This window comes from Rhinatrema bivittatum, chromosome 2 (genome assembly GCF_901001135.1).
Source record: "Rhinatrema bivittatum chromosome 2, aRhiBiv1.1, whole genome shotgun sequence".
Taxonomy (NCBI): domain Eukaryota; kingdom Metazoa; phylum Chordata; class Amphibia; order Gymnophiona; family Rhinatrematidae; genus Rhinatrema; species Rhinatrema bivittatum.
This window is the reverse complement of record NC_042616.1, coordinates 340,118,931-340,143,168: the sequence shown is the minus strand read 5'-3', so window position 1 is coordinate 340,143,168 and position 24,238 is coordinate 340,118,931. Positions and strand designations below refer to the sequence as shown.

The following is a 24,238-nucleotide window of genomic DNA, read 5'->3' as shown; positions in this document are numbered from 1 at the left end:
ATTTAAAGACATTTGTGGGGATAAAGAGAGAGGTCACGGTAAGATAACATGCATCAATTTGATTTTCCAATCTGCATATGTTATTTTCCAGGCAAACTTTGCCAACAGAAAAAGCAGGTGCAAAATCCACAGGTATATTGTACTCATGGATCTTTTAGGCAATTTTCAAAAGGAAACTACCCAGATAGTTTCCCTTTGAAAAATAGCTATAAGGATACATTTTTCAGCTAGGCAGACTTTTTAAAAATGTTCTCTGTTATAGTATGACTTATTTGAACCTGTAAGAGCTATAGAAAACTATAAAAAACAAGTTTCCTGCTAACCATCGTTTTTATTCTTGTAAACAAAAGCAAATAAATCAATGAATAGCTCCAGATATTAAATATTCTACTTCTAATTTTGACATGTTTTCTCTCTGTAGGAAAACAGTAGTGTGCCCGATCATTGATGTAATCAGTGATGATACCTTTGAGTATATGGCAGGCTCTGATATGACTATGGTGGTTTCAACTGGAAATTGAATTTCCGCTGGTATCCTGTCCCCAGAGAGAAATGGACAGAAGGAAAGGGGACAGAACTCTACCTGTCAGGTAAGGAGAAATGGATAATTTCAGCTATATTTCTAAGAATGTTTTATTCAGATGTATAAATGTCCAATTTTTCTGGAAGCTGTTTTATAAAGAATCAGAATCCGCTTTCAAAATTCATTAGCAATTTAGATAGTAGAGATGTGCAAAGGAACAAAATTTGTTTAGCTTGTTCTTTCATTTGCTTCGTAGAGCCACCTAGGTTTGTTTCATTCATTTGTTGTTTTCATTAAAGTCAAGGGGGGGAAACAGCGCAGCCTATTTTGTGCTGTCAATCTGAGATTTTCTAGTCCTTTATAATGAAACTGGTTGATAGACAACATCAGAAGGGTAAAGCCATGCCAACAAATCAAGACTCAGTCAATATGGAACCAAAAGTGGCACGTATTACCTAAGGCCTTCATAAAGGGACAAAGGAATACAGCAGTGGCAGGAGTTCACCAAGGCATCGTCAGAGGAGCAAAGAAGGGTGGGAGGAGAAACTTGTATTTTTTCGTTCCTTTTTTCAAATTTTTTTTCTGGAGGCAAAACCACCCCATTATAACCAACAAACAGAGTGGGAGAATTAGGCTGAGATGAAAACAGCAAACATGGAGGCACCAAAATTTCTATTCTGGTACATAGTAGGCATGGCAGGAAGGTATATTGACAGTATGATCCCCAAGGTGATATATCTGGGGCATGGCAGGTAGAGCGGTAGTAGCAAGAACCCCTAAGATTGTATATCTGGGGCATGACAGGAAAAGATAGCAGCAATACCTCTAAGATGATACATCTGGGGCATGGCATGTAGGCAGAGCAGTAGCTGCAAGGCCCCTAAAGTGGTATATCAAGGCTCCCTCTTTCCATGTCTCTGTGCTCAGCATGCTGTTCTGACATTCATTCTGCTCCGTGGGAGGTCGAGGGACATGGGCAGCCTGGTGGGTTGAGCAGCCTCTTTAGGCTAGGCCCTGCTCTGAAGCTTTTTTGCTGTGCACCGTGAAGTAGGCCATAATGGCTTTTTGTATGCTTTTCTTAGGTTGCCCTCTACAGGCTTGTCAGTTTGGCGTGTGTGTCTAGGCTGTGCATCCAGATTTTGGAAGACTAGTTGGGATTTGTATTTCATGCTCCTAAGTAAAGCAGTGCCTTAAGTGGCCGCAGGCTTGCCCATGCGCCCAAGTTTCATTGAGCGTTTTAAGTTTTGGGACGCCTAGACACTAGCATGCCTAAGTTTTGGACGGCTAGGTGCTGGGACACCCTGGGTGTGAGATGCCTAAATGTTAGATGCCCGATTTTTGGACACCTAGTATTTATGAATGGACAAAAAAAAAAAAATCCAGTCGCACGTCTCTGGCCGCCACTTCAGTACTCCGGCCATAATTGGTACCTAAACCTAAGCATCTGTCTCTCTGCATTGCCTTTCATATTCGGGCTTCTCAGCCAGGAGTGCCCACTAACTTGTGCCAGTGCTGTTTGGAGGCTCAGGGGGAACTGCCTCCTGATTTTGCTAAGCCTGGCTCTCCCCAGCCGGATATAGGCCCGGGTACATATGGCTCAGGTGGAGCGCCTGATTTTGGAACTCCCCTAATTGATTCCTCAGCGGGGGATGTTAGCTCAGGGTGTACGCCCCAAGTACCTCCTGGATTGGATGCTTCTACCTTTTCTTGAGTGGAGTTTTTTCAGGGATTGCAATCCTTTCTCCAGGCACAATCTTTACTCGCTAATGCTCCCAGGGTGGAGTTGCAGGTTGGAACTTTTCCAGGCCCTCCTGTTAAGTGCTGGAGTGACAGTGAGCCTTCCTGATGGAAGTCCAGATGGCACGGATGATGACACCGATTCTGACTCCCTTGAGGATGGTGAAATTCTCCAGGATTAGAACCGTATAGAACTATACTACGGTTCTTTCATAAGGATAAACTGCTGGCTTTGATTTCCCAGACCTTGAAGATACTTGGGGTTCCTGGGGCAGATGCTGCATCTGAGCCAAAGAAAAATCCCATTTTGGTTTCTCTGAGTAAGTAAGGCCTCTTGTTTTTTCCTGTGTTTTTTTTCCACATCTTAAAGGTGGAAAGAAGGCAAAACGATCACCAGCATGGTTAAAAGGGGAGGTGAAAGAAACTATTTTAGCCAAAAGATCTTCATTCAAAAATTGGAAGAGGGATCCAACAGGAGAAAATAGGATAATGCGAAAGCGTTAGCAAGTTAAATGTAAGACATTGATAAGACAGGCTGAGAGAATTTGAAAAGAAGTTGGCCGTAGAGGCAAAACCTCACAGTGAAAACTTTTAAAAATATATCCAAAGCAGAAAGCCTGTGAAGGGAGTCAGTTGGACCATTAGATGATCGAGGGGTTAAAGGGGCAGTTAGAGAAGATAAGGCCATCGCGGAAAGATTAAATGATTTTTTTGCTTCAGTGTTTACTGAAGAGGATGTTGGGGAGATACCCGTATCAGAGAAGGTTTTCATGGGTAATGATTCATATGGACTGAACCAAATCACGGTGAACCTAGAAGAAGTGGTAGGCCTGATTGACAAACTGAAGAGGAGTAAATCACCTGGACCGGATGGTGTACACCCCAGGGTTCTGAAGGAACTCAAAAACGAAATTTCAGACCAATTAGTAAAAATTTGTAACCTATCATTAAAATCATCAATTGTACCTGAAGACTGGAGGGTGGCTAATATAACCCCCAATATTTAAACAAGGATCCAGGGGTGATCAGGGGAAACTATAGACCAGTGAGCCTGACTTCTGTGCCGGGAAAAACTGCGGGCTATTTAAATTCAGAAACTGGTTTCATTCATTCTCTGTCCCGCTTCTCGTGAAGTACTATTTTGAGACTCAGTGTCCGGATCGGAAGGTTACTTTTTCATCTACAATCAGCTAAGTGAAACTTTCTAATAATCAAAAGTGATAATTTTTATTTCTATTACATTTACAGCATTTGTGATCTACCGGTTATACTCACCCCTGAAGAAGCTACGCGCTTTGTAGCGAAACACCGGCCGTTGTCGGTTTTAGAGTTATAACTGTTAAATGGGGATAGATTACATTTGACATTTCAAGCTCTTGCTGGATATAAGGACTTTGCCACAAATGATTAAAGATCCAACGGCTCTGTTTGTACAGAACACGTTGTCAAGGCTTGCTGACGCGGCTTAAAATCTCACTAAAATAATTGATTTAGATGGTTTAACAGTGTCACACAGGTTCCTTTTATGTTTTGAATTATGTTCTTATGGAAGCCATTCAAGATTTAATTGATCTTGAATGAGGCACCCCGGAGGCTAGTTTCAAAGGGGGTTGGGTTTTGGAGGGCCAGTACCCTCTGGATCCAGTGGCAAGAGAGCATTTACAGTTTCTGAAGGTGGATACACTTGCGTGTGCAGTTTCCAAGTGGACTACTATTCCTGTGGGAAGGAGGAGCGACTTTGAAGGATGCTTATGATAGAAGGATTGAGGCTATCCTTAAGCAAGCATTTGATGCCGTGGCAATGACCTTACAGATCGCTTCTTGTTGTTCCCTGGTGGCTCGACCTTGTTTGCTTGTCTCCCAGGAGGTTGGGGTGAACTCTAGAGCTGTTATAGAGCCAGCTGCTGCTTTTCTGACGGATGCGGGCTGTGATTTGGTCCACTCTTCAGCCAGAGGCGTAGCTTCCACAATAGCTGCCAGGCATCCGTTATGACTGCGAAATTGGTCAGCCAATGCGACCTCCAAAGATAACCTTACCAAATTGCCCTTCAAAGGCTTGCTATTATTTGGGAGCGATTTGGAAAAACTGGCCAGTAAGTGGGGCAAATCTCTGGTTCCTCGCTTGTCAGAGGATAAGAAGCAGACGCCATGTTCTTAACATGAAAGGTCGTACTAGAGGATCCAAGCATTTTTGTCCCTATAGGGGAACAACCAACCAGAGAACTCGACCTTTTGGCAAGTGTCAGTCCTTTCTTTCTCGACAGCCAAGAAGGGGCACGGGTTCAGGTAGTGGCTCATCCCATCCCTCCCAATGAAGGTTTGCTGACCCACCCCCAGGAACAAGAGATAGGGGGAACGTCTTTCTCTGCTATCAGAGGTGGGTCGGGATGACATCGGATCAATGGATCCTGGAAGTGATACAAGAAAGATATGGGTTGGAGTTTCACAGTGTTCCTCGGGACGAGTTAATGGTGTCCCCCTGCCACTCACCACAGAGGAAGCAGGCAGTAGAAACTATATTGACAAGGCTCCTCAGTTTGAAGGCTGAGGTTCGAATGCCCACATCTCAAGAAAATATGGGTTGATATTCCATTTATTTCATTGTGCCAAGAAAGAGGACTCCTTTCCATCCATCCTGGATCTCAAAGATGTCAGTCGTCATCTGCTGGTGACGCATTTTCGCAGTGAAACATTGTGGTCTGTAATAATGGTTGTGCAGTCGGGGGAATTTCTGACCTCCTTGGACCTGTCTGAGGCGTACCTTCATATCCTCATCCGAGTGGAGCATCAACACTTTCTGCGGTTCACAGTTCTGGGATGCCATTATCAGTTCCGGGCCTTGCCCTTTGGTCTGGCCACCATCCCACAGACCTTTTCCAAGGTAATGGTGATAGTGGCAGCGCCATTGAGAAAAGATAGAATCCTTGTACACCCGTATTTGGACGACTGGATGATTCGAGACAGGTTACTGGAGGAGAGCTTCAGAGTGACCCGCAAGGTGCTCTCCCTGTTGCAGGAGCTCGGCTGGGTGGTGATCCTGGCCAAGAGCAGTCTTCAGCCTGTTCAGTCATTGGAATACTTTGGAGTTCAGTTCAACATGAGGCAGGGCAAGGTTTTCCTGTCGGAAGTGCACATTCAGAAGTTGACACAGCTCAGTCTGTTCTTAAACACTGTGCGTCTGACTACTACCTGCAAGTACTTGGCCTGATGGTGGCAATCCTGGAAGTGGTCACGTGGGCGAGGGCACATATACGTCCTTTTCAGCGCTCCCTGCTGTCTCATTGGAACTCACAGTCTAAGGCTATTCAATTCGGCTCCTCCTGCCAATAGAAGTCTCCTCCCAAGTGCAGTGGTGGCTGCAGGCAGATCATCTATGGAAGGGACTTTCCTTGGTGCCTCCAGACTGGCTAGTGCTGACAACGGTTGTAAGCCTCCATGGTTGGGGAGCACTCTGTTAGGAGCTAATGGCACAAGGGTGCTGGAATACAGAAGAGTTTCTTTGGAGCATGCATCAACTGGAAGCCTGGGCGGTCCAGTTGGCATGTTTGCGGTTCAGCAACAAGCTGCAGGGTCGGTCAGTCCGGATAACGTCGGACAATGCAATGACTGTGGCTTACATCAATCTGCAGGGAGGAACCAAGAGCCAGCAGGTATCACAGGAGATAGATCAGCTTATGGAATGGGCAGAAGTACATTGCCAGATGATTTCAGCCTCACACATCGCAGGAAAAGATAATGTAAGAGCAGACTTTCTCAACAGGAAGAATCTGGACCCAGAAGAATGTTGGACTAGGCATTTCAGCTAATTCTGGGATCCACCGTTATCCCAGGGACAAGCAGGATGCTAGTCCTCACATATGGTTGACATCAGTAATGGAGCCCATATGTACGGAAAACTTCTCTAAAAGTTTCTATGGAAACTTTTGAATGGCACCGGAGTGCCTACTGAGCATGCCCAGCATGCCATGATATTCTCTGCCACAGGGGTCTCTCTTCAGTCTTCTTTTTTTCCGCGAAGCGGTTAGCCTCGCGTTTGATTGGAGTCTGAGGTGAATTTTCATCTCCAAAAAATTCGGAAAATTTCAAAAGAAAATACCTTCACCAGCAGGGGTTTTCCCATTTGTTACCGGCTGGTAACTTTTTTCTTTCGATTCCCGGCTGGGAACGATAAAATTCGAGTTTTCGCCGTCGACGTCCGTCGCGCCATGGCCTCCGGGTTAAAAAAGTGCCCGAATTGCTCTAGAACAATGTCTTACCTTACCGACCCGCATTTGAGTGTGTTGTCTGTTGGCCTAGGCAAGTATCACACACATTCAGGCATGTTCATCTTGTGCGGAAATGACCAGTAAGGGTCGGCGCTTAGGGGCCGAGAAGATGGGAGCAGCTTTTTTCAGTTCAGCTGCTTCCAAGACCGTCCACTTCGGCTCAGTCTTCGCCATCGGCACTCGGTTCGGCAACTGCTATTAAAAAGAGAAACTTCCGGCTGCGGGGAACGCTTCCTCCACTCCATCCCCGTCGATTTCATCGAAGGCATCCACTTCAGGAAGGCGACAAACAGCCTGAGAAACATCGACGACGGCGGGGTCGGTGTCCGGGAGACACTACCACAGGTACGGCCTCTCCGGCAAGAAAACCCGGACGGAAGCAGAGGCTCCAAGGCCTACTGACGGGCGATCCCCACCGATATCGGTGCCGGGTTCCGAACCTCCTCAGGGCCCTGAGGAGGAATCGGCATCGCCAACACCGCCTCCCTCCACAGCTGCTCTGTTTTCACCAGCTGTGCGAGTGGAACTTGACGCCCTCATACGTCAAGCGGTGCAACAGGCTCTCCGAGACGCAATTCCGCCATCGATGCCGATTCCACAACCATCGATGCCCATCTCCGCACCAACGATTCCGGGGTCATCGACGATGCCGCGGGAACCGACATCGATTCCAACTCCGGTGCATTCGCCGATACCTCATACGCCCCCTCCGATTCCGTCTTCGGTGCCACCGATGCCCATGCCGGTGCCCTCACCAGGAAGGCCGATTCCAGCACCGGTTCCTCAGGAGGATGTTCCCATTTTGCACCCAGTTTTAACAAATTGGACACACTACTGGGAATCTGACAAGACAAGTACCACAGATCCACTTCAGTCCCTTCAGGGTACCGGGCCCCCTAGGCCACACTCACCTGTAAGACCGTCAGTTCCTTACCCCAGGCCACAGGAGGAACCGGATGATTCCAATTCAGATACTCTTCGGAGGAAGATTTATTCTCGGAAACCATCTCCAACTGAGGATCACAGAAAGTCTCCACCGGAAGACCTCTCCTTTACAAATTTTATTAGGGAAATGGCTGATACCATTCCATTCCCTATACAAACAGAGGTGGATCAGAGACAAAAGACTTTGGAAGTCTTACAGTTTGTAGACCCTCCAAAGGAGATGTTGGCAATCCCAGTTCATGAAGTCTTACAAGACTTCAACACAGAATCTGGGAGCATCCAAGTTCTGTCTCCACCGGTTAACAAAAGAGCTGAGGCCACGTACTTGGTACAAACCAACTCCAGGATTCCAAAGAGGCACAACTGCCCCACCAATCAGTGGTGGTAGAATCCGCCCAAAAGAAGGCAAAGAGACAAAAATCTCATGCTTCAGTGCCGCCTGGGAGAAGGACAGTAGGTTGTTAGACAACCTAGGCAGAATAGTTTTCCAGGGTCCATGCTGGTGTCAAAAATTACATCTTACCAGCTGTACATGAACCAATACCAAAGGAACCTTTGGAAACAGGTTCAGGGACTTTCTCTTGCCTTCCAGATCACATACCAAGAGGCATTTCAAACACTTGTACATAAAGGCCTTGACTCTGGCAAACACGAAGTCAGAGCTACTTACGACTGTTTTGAGACAGCAGCAAGGTTGTCAGGCATCGGCTATAGCTGCAAGACGATGGGCATGGCTGAAGGCCTCGGATCTTCTTCGCCCAGAAGTCCAAGATCATTGTCTGATCTACCATGCTTAGGGGATAATCTCTGTGGAGACAAGATAAGGAAGCTGGTAGCGACACTTAAGGACCACTCGGAGACGTTAAAAACAAGTGTCGTCTCAGCCTCAGGAGTCGCAGGCCTCTTGCTAGAAAAGTTTCCAGAAGAGACACTCGACGGCCTTACTATCGCCAACGTAGATACGACCCCCCAGCAGGTAGACAAAGACCTAGCCGCCCAGCACAACGCCGCAGCCTAGCAAGGCAGCCGAGGGCTCAGCCATCCCCACAAACAACAGGCACTTCTGGTTTCTGAACTTCCCCAGAGAGCAGCGCAGCATAAAATCCGTTCCCAGAAAAACCTGTAGGAGGCCGCATCATCAGCACTTCCTCAGCAATTGGGCTCCATCACCAACCGACCAGTGGTGTTATCCATCACGACTCACGGTTACAGGTTGGATTTCTCAACTACCCCTATAGAGAACCACCACTTCACTCTCACTCAATAAATCAACACTCCATAATTCTCAACAGAATTATCCACCCTTCTGAGAAGCCAGGGCCATAGAACCAGTTCCTGGTACCTCAAAAGGGCAAGAGGATTCTACTCTCGATATTTCCTCATTCCAAGAAAACAGGAGGCCTTCATCCTATCCTAGACCTCAGGAATCTCAACAAATTTCTCAAAAAAGAAAAATTCAGAATGGTATCCCTAGGCTCCATTCTACCTCTTCTTCAAAGGGGAGATTGGCTCTGCTCTCTGGATCTTCAAGATGCCTACGCTCACATCCCCATCTACCCTCCTCATCGCCAGTACCTGCGATTTCGGTACTAGATCAACACTTTCAATACAGAGTGCTGCCATTCGGCTCGCATCAGCACCCAGAGTATTCACAAAATGCATGGCTGCAGCAGTGGCACACCTACACAAACAAAAGTGCACGTGTTTCCTTATCTGACGATTGGCTCATCAAAGTCATTCAAAAGAAGGTGCTGTCACTTCCCTCAAGCTCACCATCCAAGTCCTTCATTCCTTGGGATTTCTCATCAACTACCAGAAATCCCATCTGTCACCAACTCATCTACTACAGTTCATAGGTGCAGAGCTAAACACTACGCTAGCGACTGCTTTTCTACCAAGAGACCGTGTTCAGACACTTGTCCTCTTAACTCACGATCTCCGCAACCGATTCAAGGTGACGGCTCACCAGTGCCTCATTCTTCTAGGGCACATGGCTTCCACGGTTCATGTAACTCCCATGGCCAGACTGACCATGCGACTTCTACAATGGACACTCAAAACACAGTGGATACAAGCCACTCAACCAATGTCCACTCCTATTTACATCACACACCAGAGCTCAAAGCCGCACTTCTCTGGTGGACGTAATGCCCAACCTGCTCAAAGGTCTACCTTTTCAGCAACCAGTGCCACAAGTGACGTTGACTACAGATGCATCCACCTTAGGGTGGGGAGCGCATATTGGTCATCTAAAGACACAGGGCAAGTGGACACGACTCGAAGCCACTTTTCAGATAAACTTCCTAGAGCTTCGAGCTATACGCTATGCGCTGCATGCATTCAAAGACTGCCTATCACACAAGACTGTCTTAATCCAACGGACAACACAGTAGCCATGTGGTACATCAACAAACAAGGAGGGACAGGTTCGTACCTCTTTGTCAAGAAGCAGCACAATTGGGACTGGGCCCTGACACATTCAATTCTTCTACGGGCCACCTACCTAGCGGGCATCCACAACACAGTGGCGGATCGCCTCAGTCGTCAGTTCCAACCACACGAATGGTCCTTGGATCCAACAATAGCATCCAAGATCTTCCAGCGCTGGGGACAACCGACGATAGATCTCTTTGCATCCCAGCTCAACTGCAAGGTGAACAATTACTGCTCTCTACTTCGACAGCAGAACAGCCTACCAAAGGACGCATTTGCTCGCCATTGGAACTCAGGCCTGTTATACGCGTATCCTCCGATACCACTTATAACCAAAACACTAGTGAAGCTACAACAGGACAAGGGAACTATGATACTCATAGCCCCATATTGGCCTCGACAAGTATGGTTCCCCACACTGCTAGATCTCTCAGTCAGGGATCCATTCGCCTGGGAGTAGCTCCCAATCTCATAACTCAGGAACAGGGTCAGTTGCGCCATCCCAACCTTCAATCCCTGTCCCTGACAGCATGGATGTTGAAAGCTTGATCTTACAGCCATTCAACCTTCCATCCGCTATATCTCAAGTACTTATAGCTGCACGTAAACCTTCCACTAGAAAGAATTATTCCTACAAATGGAAACGGTTTACGCTGTGGTGCACTCAGCAGGATTTAGATCCTTTCACTTGCCCCACTACATCCTACTAGATTACCTTTACCATCTTTCAACTCTGGTCTTAAGACATCATCTGTAAGGGTACACTTAAGTGCAATCTCAGCTTACCATAATAAGCTGGACGACGCTCCTATCTCCACACAGCCTCTCGTCAGTAATTCATGAGAGGCCTAACTCACATTAAACCTCCAGTTCATTCCCCAAGCATACAATGGGATCTGAACGTAGTACTCACTAGACTTATGCGTTCTCCTTTGAACCCATAAGTACCTGTGACCTTAAATACCTTACTTGGAAAACGGTATTTCTCATAGCCATCACTTCGGCCAGAAGGGTCAGTGAATTACAAGCACTAGTCACATACGAACCTTTTACAAAGTTCTTACATGACAGGGTAGTCCTCCGGACACATCCAAAGTTCCTTCCTAAGTTGTCACGGAATTTCACTTAAATCAATCCATAGTTTTACCTACATTCTTTCCTAGGCCTCATTCCCATCAAGGTGAAAGAGCCCTACATACGTTGGACTGTAAGTGTGCGCTCTCCTTCTATTTAAACCACACTACAGCCCAAAGAAAATCCAGTCAGCTGTTTGTATCCTATGATCCAAACAAACCAGGCAAAGCAGTGGGTAAGCATACTCTGTCAAAATGGCTAGCAGATTGCATACAATTTTGTTATGAAAAGCAGGCCTTACTCTTCAAGGGCGAGTAAACGCACACTCAGTCAGAGCATGTCAACCTCAGTAGCACACCTTCGCTCTGTGCCTATTCTGGACATTTGTAAAGCAGCAACATGGAGTTCTCTTCACACCTTTGCAGCTCACTACTGTTTAGACAAGAAGGAAGACAAGATTCAGCCTATGGACAATCCGTCTTAAAGAACTTGTTTCCAGTATAATCCCAACTCCTTCTACATCCAACCTGCTGTGATTTCGGCTGATTCATTTCAACAACAATACCTCACGGTTACTTCAGCACAAAATGACTCAGCCTCTAGCTTGCTAATCACCCATATGTGAGGACTAGCATCCTGCTTGTCCTGGGATAAAGCAAAATTGCTTACCTTGTAATAGGTGTTATCCCAGGACAGCAGGATGTAGTCCTCACGAAACCCACCCGCCACCCCGCGGAGTTGGGTCCCATACGTTTATTATTTATTTTTGGCTAACGCTATTGCTACAAAACAAGACTGAAGAGAGACCCCTGTGGCAGGGAATATCATGCATGCTGGGCATGCTCAGTAGGCACTCCGGTGCCATTCAAAAGTTTCATAGAAACTTTTAGAGAAGTTTTCCGTACATAGGGCTCCATTACTGATGTCACCCATATGTGAGGACTACATCCTGCTGTCCTGGGATAACACCTATTACAAGGTAAGCAATTTTGCTTTCCTAGACATCCTGATGACTTCTCACAGTGCGAAAGTTCTACGATTCTTCAGTCACAGAAGAGATCCGATGTCATTGGGGATTGATGCCTTGGTGCAGGAGTGGCTGGAAGACAAGTTGCCTTTCCTCCATGGCCCATGTTGGGCAGATTGATCTGAAGGATTGAGCACCACAGGGGGGGGATGGTGCTCTTGGTTGCTCTGGATTGGCCCAGGAGGCCATTGTATGCGGATTTGCAGCAGCTTCTGGGGGATTCTCCACTTCGACTTCTGGCACACAGGAACCTGCTCAGTCAGGGTCCAGTTCTTCATAAAGATCCAACTCTGTTTTGTCTTACGGTATGGCTCTTGAGAGGGCTCAACTGCTGAAATGGCAGTGATTTCCACCTTGCTTAGAGCTAGAAAGTTCTCTACTTCCTTGGCCTATGTGTGAGTTTGGCGTATGTTTGAGGCCTGGTGTGAGGCTCGATGTACTCTTCTTCATTCAGCCAAGATTCTGCTCATTTTGGACTTTTTGCAAGATGGCTTGAATAAAGGTTTGACCCTTAATTCCTTAATGGTACAAGTAGCGGCTCTAGCCTGTTTCAGGGGCCTGGTCAATGGTAGTTACTTGTTGGTTCATCCTGATGTGGCCCGTTTCCTGAAAGGAGTGAAACATCTTCATCCTCCCTTGCGGTTTCCAGTACCCTTATGGAGTCTGACTTTCGTCTTGGATTTTTTAGCGGGTCCTACGCTTAGACCGATGCGTAGACTGTCCTTGCGGTTACTGACCTTGAAAATGGTGTTTCTTGTGGTAATTTGTTCTGCATAGAGAGTTTCCAAGCTGCAGGCCTTGTCTTGCCAGGAGCCATCCATCAACTCCAGGGGCATTACAGCTGCGTACTCTTCTTACTTTTTTACCGAAGTGGTTACTGAATTTCACTTGAAACAGTCCATCTTCCTGCCATCTCTGGACAGAGAGAGAGAAGTAGAGGAGTATAGTCTGTTGCATCCCTTAGATGTCAAGAGACATATTGTTTGGTATCTGGAGGTTATGGAAAATGGATCGCCTGTTTGTCCTTCATGGCAGTACTAAAAAACGAAAGATGGCCTCGTGGGCTACCATAGCTCGCTGGATTAAGGAGGTAATCACAGCAGCATACGTTGATGCTGGCTATCCATTACCTAGTCAGGTTAGGGATCATTCCACTAAGGGTTCAGTCAGTGTCATGGGTGGAGGTTAGGTTGTTGTCTCCCATTGACATTTGCTGAGCTGCGACATGGTCCTCCTTACACATCTTTTCAAGGTTTTATCATCTGGATGTGCAGGCCTGGGAGGATGCAGCCTTTGCATGTACAGTTTTAACTTGACTGCGGACAGCCTCCTGCCCTATTCATGAATAGAAACATAGAAATGACGGCAGAAGAAGACCAAACGGCCCATCCAGTCTGCCCAGGAAGCTTCACACATTTTTTTCTCTCATACTTATCTGTTTCTTTTAGCTCTTGGTTCTATTTCCCTTCCTCCCCCACCATTAATGTAGAGAGCAGTGATGGAGCTGCATCCAAGTGAAATATCTAGCTTGATTAGTTAGGGGGTAGTAGGGGTAGTAACCGCCGCAATAAGCAAGCTACACCCATGCTTATTTGTTTTAACCCAGACTATGTTATACAGCTCTTATTGGTTGTTTTTCCTTCTCCCCTGCCGTTGAAGCAGAGAGCTATGCTGGATATGCATCTAAAGTGAAGTATCAGGCACATTTGGTTTGGGGTAGTAACCGCCGTAACAAGCCAGCTACTCCCCGCTTTGTGAGTGTGAATCCTTTTTTCTTCTCCCCTGCCGTTGAAGCTATGCTGGGTATGCGTGAAGTATCAGTTTTTCTTCTCCCCTGCCGTTGGAGCAGAGAGCTATGCTGGATGTGCATCGAAGTGAAGTATCAGGCACATTTGGTTTGGGGGTAGTAACCGCCGTAACAAGCCAGCTACTCCCGGCTTTGTGAGTGCAAATCCTTTTTTTCCACATTTCCTCTTGCTGTTGAAGCTTAGAGTGATGTTGGAGTCACAGTAACCTTGTGTATGTTTATTGAATAAGGGTATGTGTCCAGGCAGTAGCCATCATTCTGGGAGTCACCCACTCTTCATTGGCGGCCTCTGACTTTATGGATCCACAGTGTTTATCCCACGCCCCTTTGAAGTCCTTCACAGTTACTGGTCTTCACCACTTCCTCCGGAAGGGCATTCCAGGCATCCACCACCCCTGGGTGGTGGTGCATGGGTACATTCCACTTGTTCCGGACTCATCAGACCTGGACACTAAGAAATGAGACATTACTACTTACCTGATAATTTCCTTTCTTTAGGACAGTCAGATGAATCCAGCTTCTCTCTCTTGGCTGCTGAAAGTGTCTACTATGGTCTTCCCGGTGATTTGAATACTTGTTATAGGGATTACTGGTAAGGGTTAGTCCAGTCCCTAGACTAATGTTCCTACGTTCTTATCTGAGCTCAGTGTTGCCTGTTGGCCAAATATTGACATGGTCATTTGTTTTTTTAATCAAGATTTTTGCTAGTTGTCTACAGTTGCTTTGAAGAGAATACTGGCAGGTTGGTGTCACTGCAGGAGTATATATATTGTGATGTCAGTTTACTCCATCTCCATCTGCTCGTGGGGGGTGCATCACCCATTTTTTCTGGATTCATCTGACTGTCCTAAAGAAAAGGAAATTATCAGGTAAGTAGTAATTTCTCAATAAATAGAGCATTCCTCACAAGTCCTTAGCTGAATCTTGAACGTTTAACTTTGTCCTGAAAGAACCCCAAGTTTCTCATCTCGTCCGGACACATGTATTATAACATCTTCAAAAATGGAAGTAGATGAAATGTACAAAATGTAATTCTTTTTTGTCATCGAACTCTTGATATATATCAAATAAAACTTATCTTTGTTTTAAAATTGGTGAACATTTTCTTGCACAGTAAACTTCTGAAGCACCTGCTCTATCCTGACACGGGTCCGTGTTTTGGATAACTTAGTCCTCCTTCAGGGTACAGTCACCAGACATTATTTAGCATTTCTTCATTCATTTAACCAGGAAATGTTATTTGATATATATCAAGAGTTCAATGACATAAAATGAAATTACATTTTTACATTTTATGTGCAGCAAAAAATGTTAAAATAATAAAATTCTCTGAGGCTTTAATCAAGATGTTAAGTATAAGGTGGAGAATCAATTATGTGAAAGCATTTCTCAATAACGCCTATTATGATGGTCACACAGTATATTAGTGTCTGAGATGGGGAGGACCATTGTTTAAAATACCACTTTGGAAACCCAGTTCAGATGTATTCCATACATTAGAAAGGGTGGAAGGAAGACTGAAATGACTGCTGGTGTTGAGTTGAAAGTGAAGGAGGCTATTTTTTCCAAAGAAACATCTTTCAAAAATTGGAAAAAGGATCCACCTGAAGAAAATAGGGAAAGTGTAAGCGTTGGCAAGTTAAATGTAAACATTGATAAGGCAGGCATAAAAGAAAATTTGAAAAGAATCTGGCTCTAGAGGCAAACTTTTTGTTAAGTATATCTGAAGCAGGGAAGACTATGTGAGAGTTGGTTGATCGTTAGTTGATCGAGGGGTTAAAGGGCATTTAGGGAAGATAAGAATATTGCTGAAAGAGTAACTTAATTCTTTGCTTCAGTGTTTACTGAAGAGGATAGGGTGATACCAGTATCAGAAATGGTATTCAGTGGTGATGATTCGGAAGAACTAAAATATGAGACATTGAAGCTGGGCTATGTAATAGAGCAGATATACAAACTAAAGAGAAGCAAATCACCTGGACCAGAGAGTATACACCCAGGGTTCTGAAAGAACTCACAAATTAAATTGCATATTTATTACTAATAATTTGTAACATAGAAATGATGGCAGAAGAAGACCAAACGGCCCATCCAGTCTACCCAGCAAGTTTCGCACTTTTTTTTTCTCATGCTTACCATACTTATCTGTTACTTTTGGCTCTTAGTAACCTTTTGGTTCTATTTCCTAAAATTGTCTATTGTACCTGATGATTGGGGGACATTGCCACCTTCCAATCTTAAAAGGGCTCTGGAGTGATCCTGGAAACTATAGGCCATTTAGTTTCACCTCCATGCTGGGAAAAATCGTGGAAACTATTCTAAAGAACAAAATCATAGAACATATAGAAAAACATGGTTTAATAGGAAGCAGCCAACATTGATTTACACAAGGTACATTTTGACTCACCAATCTGCTACATTTTTAAGGGGTTAATAACATGAATAATAGTGAGCTGGTGGATATAAAGTGTATTTGGATTTTCAAAAGATATGACAAAGTCCCCCAAGAGAGATCCTGAAAAATTAAAAAGTCATGGGATAGAACGCAATGTCCTGTTATGGATTGCAAACAGGTTTAAAAGATAGTAAATGGAGAGTATCACAAATGGTCATTTTTTTCAGTAGAGAAAGGTAAACAGTAGAATGCCTCAGGCATTTGTACTGGACCCAGTGCTTTTAATATATTTATAAATGTTTTTTGAAAGGGGACAATGGGTGAAATGATCAGATTTGCAGATGATACAAAATTATTCCCAGTTCTTAAATTACAAGTGGATTGTGAAAAAATGCAGGAGGATCTTGTGAGACTGAAAGACTGGACATTCAAATGGCAGAAGAAATTTAATATGGATAAGTGCAAATTGATGCTCATAGGGAAAAGTAACCTGCACTGTAGTTACAAGATATTACTCCATATTAATTACTGCCCAGGAAAAGGAGCTAAAAAGGTGAAAAACACACAGGGATATTTATAAAATAATTCTCTATCTTTCTGATGACTACACATACACAGAGAATAAATTGTACATACAATTTTAATTGTACAATTTTTGTATGTACAATTTATTCTCTGTGTATGTGCAGGAAAAGGAGCTAGGCATCCTAGTGGACCATAGTTAAAAATTTTTGGCTCGGTGTATGGCAAATTTTTTGGCTCGGTGTTTGGCTCGGTGTATGGCGAATCAAAAAAGAAAACAGTTAGGAATTATTAGGAAAGGAATGGAGAATAAAACTAAGTATGTCATAATACCTTTGTATCGTTCCACATCTGGAATACTGTGTGCAATTTTGGTCGCAGCAACTCCAAGAGACGGTAATTTTCAGAGGTGTGTGCTGGCACGTTCGCATCCGCATTGGCGCATGCCATTTTATATCATAAGCACATACATTATAAAATAGCCTTGGTGCATGTATGTGTGCACCTATTTTTGCAAATGGGAGCACCCAACCACGCAAATCTGGTTTTGACCTCATACATCAAGGACTTTTATAATCGGCGTGCATCCACACCAAGACTAGTTTCACCAGTTTGTTCATCATTTCACCCAGACTAGAGCTATATCCTCCATATGCCCCTGGTTTAATAGTCTGCACTCCCCCCAGTTACCCCAGACCCTTTAAACCCCTCAGGGAATGGCTTTTTTTTTTGTGTTTTTTTAAACTTACACCTCCTCCATAGCAGAAGTAAAATTATACAGTATTAGACTTGTGCGCATGCCCAAGTACGTAAATATTTCCGCACACGTCTCTTGGCCCCTCCCCGGAATGCCAGTGCCATGCCCGCACCACACCCCATTTTGATTCTAAGTGAGATGTGCATGCAGCGGGAGATATACACATATGAGGTGGCTTTTAAAATACAGTCGGCATTTTCCAATTTTGAAGCGTGCCAAGCTTTTAAAATTCACCTTTAAAGATATAGTTGCACTGGAAAAGGTACAGAGAAGGGCGACCAAAATGATAAAGGGGATAGAATGGCTCCCATATGAGGAAAGGCTAAAGAGGTTAGGACTGTTCAGCTTGGAGAAGAGATGGCTGAGGGGGGATATGATAGAGATTTATAAAAATAGTGAATGGGGTAGAAGAAATAAATGTAAATCGGTTATTTACTCTTTCCAAAAATACAAAGACTAGGGGACACGCCCTGAAGTTTTTAGTTAGGATGCTTAAAACAAATCATATAAAAATCTTTTTTCACAACACATAATTAAGCTCTGGAATTCATTGCTGAAGAATGTGGTTAAGGTAGTCAGCATAGCTGGGTTTAAAAAAGATTTGCAGAAGTCCATAAATTTACTAACCAAGTAAACATGGGGAATAGCTACTACTTATCACTGCACATTAGTAGTATGGTATCTATTTACTGTTTGCAATCGTGTCCGGCACCCGTTACCTGGATGGCCACTGTTGGAAAAGGATATTGGATATAATGGACTGTCGGTCTGACCCAGTATGGCAATTCTTATGTTCTTAAGTTAACCTTTATGAAGATGTTGTGACACATGTCAGCCAGTCCATGTTACACCCTTTGCTTAGCTATATATAAGAACAGCTTAGTGGCACTTCAGATTCCATTGGAATCAACACTCCCAACTAATGTTTCACAGAATTCCTCTGTCTATTCCTTTCTTCTAATCCTTGACTTTGTGGACTGTACCATTCAACCTTCTATTTGGTCAACTTTTTAATCCTCCTCCGTTTCAACATCTTAGTAACAAATACCTCTAGTTAATGTTGGGGAGACACCTCGACACAATCTCTTATCAAGGAGCTTGGTCCAAACAAGAACAGAAACTGCACATAAACCTTTTATGGTTCAAAGCTTTTTTCAAAGCACTTTTAGTGTTTGAATAGTTATTAACAGAATCAAATCTATAGATACAAATGGACAATATAGTAAACAAAGAGGATGCTTAAAGTTATGCAAAGAAGCATGCAAAGTATGGAAGTAGGCTATCTTAAGGAAAATGCAACTAATTGCCTTTAGTCGTTCAGGAGGACACAATCGCTTAGTGGACTCTGTCATCTCCTTCAATCTCATGAATAGTCTGTCTATCCCAAGACTATACAGTTTCTCTTTTGTCAGTGGAGAATACTGCATATAGATCTTCAATCACATCTTCCTCTGGATTTCTTCATAAGACTAGATCCATTTGCTCTAGCAGCTGATACTTTTGCAATTTCATGGGCAAAGATTCTGTGTGCTTTTACACTGATACCTCTTACTGCAAAACTTTTTCCAAATTGTGGAAAGACAAGGGAAAAATTATCCTACTAACTCCATTCTGACCATACAAAATGGGTCCTATGGCTTCAAAGACTAGCAGTCGCTTAACCAATTTGTCTCCAAATTTTCCTAAAGAGGCCGTCCATAAATGATGCCACACTCGGGGGGAGGGGGTTACCACTTTTGTGATGAGGGGATTTGGAGGTTTGTGTCAATGTGTGACGAGGGGGGGGAATAGGGGTTGATTTCATGCTAAAATAATGTGACATTGTTTATGGATGGACCCAAACCTATCAAATCTATTAACTCAGCACAACGGGACTCTTCTTCATCCCAGCCTTCAGATTCTAGTTCTCGCAGCTTGGATACTGAGCACAGATTAGTAGAAGCCTTACCTTTTCTTTCAGACATCAAAGAATTTCTACTGATGGCAAGAAGATCATCTATGAGATGCTCCTACAGCTTCAAATGGAAGAGATTCTTCATTTGGTGCACTTCTCAAAACCAGAATATCTTTGCATATTCAACTTCCATACTGTTTCAATATCTTCTCAACCTCTCTAAGGGATTGATGTAATAAGCTGCGCAAAACTTGCCGTGCGTTTTTGAGTGTGGGTTTCCGGGTTAATCATACATGTCTATGTAATAACGCGTTTAGCGTGGATAAAATACATGCGCACACCCATGCAAAAACCTGCGGCAGGTTTTGCATAAGTGCTTGCAAATGACATGTAAAGGAGGTAATTATCTATTCACGGGCTATGCAGGAAGCCATGCCAGCAGGGAGATCAGTTAATGTGGGGTTTTTTAGCACCTGGGTCAGGGTAGGAGTTAAGTGAAATTGCCTGTCTGGAAGCCTTTTTATTACATTGCTGACAATTGTTATTAACTACTTTGAGCTACTTTAAACTCCCTTCATTTCTTGAATAGTTTTCTGATGCCAGGTTGTGTGTCCGTGTAGCCTTTTTTCACTGGGCTCCTGGGGCTTGCTGATCACAATTGCTCTTACTGCTTTGGTGGCTTTCGGTCCCGTTTCCAGCCCTGGTGATGCTGTGGTTCTGGATGGTGTCAGTGCTTTTGTCTGTAGCCCCCCGAGATCACCAGTCTGTCCATCCCCGCTCTCTCTCCCAGCGGGGCTCATCCATGCCGAGCAGTCCCGGGTGCCTGGTGAGGAAAAGACTGTATGGACACACGACCATACTAATGCCAGCAATGGAGTGAAAGGGCTGGTAGGAGGTAAAATAGTTTATTTTTTTAATAGTAGTCACTTGAAGTAATAAAAAATGATTCTGCATTATTTTTCCATGATCACCTATTTTAATGCCTGTTTCCCCGCGGCTTTCTGAGTTAGGGCTTTTATCTGGGTATTGGCGCATGTATTAGTTATTCTGAACATTTTTCTGCACGTATCTCATTGGCATGCCATCCCCTTATTACATCCCGCGGAGGCGCCTGCTTTTTCCGTCACAGAAAAATAGCGCCAATTTCAGTACCGGTCTTATTACATTGGCCCCTAAATCAGGATTAAAATCTAATTCTGTCAGAGTACATTTGAATGCTATTGCAGCACTCAATTTTAAGATGGTTTTATAATGCCTCACCTTTCCATTGTACCAAACTTAATTAAAGGACTCTCTCATCTTCATCTTCCCATTCAATGAGATCTCAAATCAGTACTCTATAAATTGATGCATCCTCCCTTTGAGCCTATTGTGATGACTGATACAAAATTCTTACATTATTTTTGATACTGGTCACTTCAGTTTACAGAGTTGTCCAATTCCAAACCTTGGTGATACATTTACCCTATACACGTATTTTAAAATATAGAGGAGTATTGAGAACACAACCTAAATTTTTATTGAATGTAGTTTCTCAATTTCATTTAATGTTTAAATTATTAGTAACAATAATCAGAACAGATCTCACAGGGATCATGTTTCCTGTGAAACCCCATGAATAATATTAGAACCAAAAAATGTTGTACTTAAAAGAAGGACCCCCGAGTCTTTCCCTTAATAGCAGAGAAAGGGTTAACAGATATTGTTTAGGCACAGTAGATGTAAAAAGAAAATTACAAAGCAAAATACCCTGCACTCCTCAACTCCAAACTCCATCTTTGCTGTGTTTCAACAGTTCAACACTAAGCTAAGAGAATATGCTGGTAAACTTTGAATATAACAATCCCAAACCGTCAAAAAAGGTCGTCTTTGTAGAAATGCAGTATGTGAGGCCTCATGCTCCATTTGCATCAGATGGTGAAAGCTGATAGCTGTTTTTTTCCACATTTGCTGGATTATTGGGTAAGACCAAAAAAAAAACATGAACCAATATACCAGTTCTCCTACAACATTTCCCAAACATATTGATGTCCATTAATTTAGCTCTGTGCACCTTGATCAGAAAGATATGTTTTACATAAAAATTTATATTGCATTTCTCTCGGATACTTATTACTAGAAATTTTTTAATTCTCCCAAAACTATCCAATAAGTCTGCTGCCCCCTCAATTTCCTGTAACCAGTTAATTATTATTATATGACAAGAATTATTAGATCCCAGTTGATCAGTTTTCTTATAAAACCCTGAAATTAAAACTCACTCTATCTCCACCAAAAAAGTATCAGTTTTAACAGTCTAATCTTTCTGTAGATGGACTTTATTAAGAGATTAAACATAAAGCCTTAACAGTAAGTGGGCAAAAAAAATTGTCGTCTAAATTATATAGCTCTTTGTCGAAATGATACTAGTTTATCATTCTGTTGCAAAACATGACAGAGATGAATAAGTTCCAATGCAGTGCAGTTAACAAAAGTGATCACTTGAGACAAAGTGACATACTCCTTATTACCCTGAATTGGGAGAAAAGGAAATACAGTGGCTTGCAAGTATTCAACACCCCCCCCCCTTTAAAAGTCAGCAGATTTGTATGGATTGCAAATACAGATTATTCCAGACAGCTTGTTTACTGCAAATCAGTATGCTCTTAAAGTAAATTTTCAAAGACACAATTCATTATTTATCTGCATTTTTTGTAAAATAAAATTTACAACTGAAAAATGCTGCTTGCATAAGTATTCAACCCCTTTAGAACCACCTTTTGTTGCATTAATAGCTTTGTCTGTTGGGGTAAGTTTCTACCAACTTTGCACACAGTTTCGGAGTGGTTTTTGCCCATTCTTCCCGGCAGATTTGCTCTAGGCTGTTCAGTTTGGTTGGATGACGCTTATGGACTACAATTTTCAAATAGTGCCACAGATTCTTGATTGGATTGAGATCTGGACTTTGACTTGACCATTGTAGAACATTCACCTTTTTTGTTGTTCAGCCACTTCTATGCTGCTTTTTCCTTGTGCTTGGCATTATTGTCCTGCTGAAAGGTGAACTTTCTCCCAAGTTTTAGTTTTTTAAGCAGTTTCCTAGCGTGTAGCAGATGGAATCCTGATAGCAGTTGGAGACGGATGGACTCCTGATAGCAGTTGGAGACGGTTCAGATTTCAATCTGACGTCAGCCCTAGTACATATACCCCTGCAGGAAGTGCAGCTCTTCAGTATTTTCCGTCTCCATAGCAGTTAGGGACTATCTGCATGCTCTCACAGCGTTAGAGAAAAATTTAACAGAGAAAACCTCAAATAAGAAGAAAACCTACCTCAACAGCGAGCTCCGCTCTCCTGCGGTGACACCCTCGGGTCCCTCCCCCAGTTGAGAATTTCCGAGGTGATTTCCCTGGTCCCTCGGAGGTAAGCCTCGGTCTGGCGGCTGATCCTCGGCGGGCACCTAGCCCCAGATCTCTGGCGCGGCTGAGAGATAGCGGGTGCAACCACGAGCGCGGTGGTGAAGGTATTTGCCCTCCCCCGCCCCCCGCAGCCGGAGACCGTCCGGAACGAAACTGGGAAGCGCCGACACAAGGTAAGGTAGAAATCTTTTTAAAGTCTCCGGTCTCCGAAGCTCGAGGAGTCGCACAGGTCGCCGGCCGGGACCAGTGCCACCGGGTTGATCCGCCCTAGCAGGGCTCGGCCCCAGTTAGAACCAAGGGCTCTCCCACTTGGGGACCCTCTGAGGTGGTCGCCATATTGCCCGCGTGGTCGCTGTCACCATTTTGGCCATGTTCGCCGCCCTGACCGCCGTCTCGATCCGTGCGCACAACGTTACACGCTTAAGTACAGTACGCACAAGTTACACACGCAACTCGCACGTACTAGGCTAGGCGCATAACTACGACTTGTGCGCACACCAGCGTGCACATCCATCCACGCGCACATATTCGACGCACAAGAGATTTCCGCATCTATACCTATGGCACCACCAGAAAAGGAGCTCAAGGTTCAGGGCCTCTGCCCAGCATGCCACATCAGAGCCGCACAACACGAAGAGGCCGACGCCCTATGTATCCAGTGCGAGGAGGCCCTGGGGGATCAGACCCAGGGCCAGCCCCATACGGGCCTGAGTGCTAGTTCCTCAATAAGCACCCCGGACCTAGCAAATCCCAGCGGCCCCCCCCCCCAAACCGGGCCCCCCCCGGGACACAGCGCCTCTTAGCTTGGACCCAGCATCTATCTCCTGTGTGGAATTTTTCAAAGGCCTGCACACCTTTGTTCACATGCAGACGGAGCCTCCGGTAACACGGCCACAGCCTTCACCAGAGGACCGCTACGCTCTGGGCCCCACTAGGCCCAGGGTAGTGAATCCACCACCCGGAAGCCCCACTTAAGGGGACACTGACATCTCCGAGGAGGAATCAGAGCCCCTGGAGGAAGGGGAACTCCCTCCGGGGACAGAGCCTCACCGGACCATGAGACGCTTCTTCACCAAGGACGAACTTCCAGACCTGGTCACCAGCAGCCTGAAGGAAGTTGCAATCCCGGGCACAAGTGCCTCGGGGGAACCTAAGACGAATCCTCTGCTAGAGGGACTCCGTCAGACCTCCCACCATTTCCCTCTGTTACAAGCTGTTTAACAGCTAATTGACCTAGAATGGATTGCTCCAGAGTCCACGTTCAAAGGGGGATGGGCTATGGCAGCCATGTACCCTCTGGACCCGGCGGCCAAAGACCTTCTGACATGCCCAAAAGTGGATGCTATGGTCTGCGCGGACTCGAAGCGCACCACTATCCCAGTGGAGGGAGGTGCAGCACTCAAAGATGCGCAAGACAGACGTCTGGAATCCATCCTTAAACAGTCCTTTGACGTTGCCGCTAT

General features: G+C 44.6%; 1 protein-coding gene across 1 annotated transcript in view; it reads left to right on the top strand.

Annotated features, from left to right (window-relative positions):
• GALNT1 (polypeptide N-acetylgalactosaminyltransferase 1) overlaps positions 1-24,238 on the top strand; it is a 487,294-nt gene that overhangs the window by 311,344 nt on the left and 151,712 nt on the right. Inside the window, 3 exon segments of the mRNA XM_029589850.1 lie at positions 422-492; positions 495-536; positions 539-590. Of these exon segments, the coding sequence (XP_029445710.1) occupies positions 422-492; positions 495-536; positions 539-590 (165 nt within the window).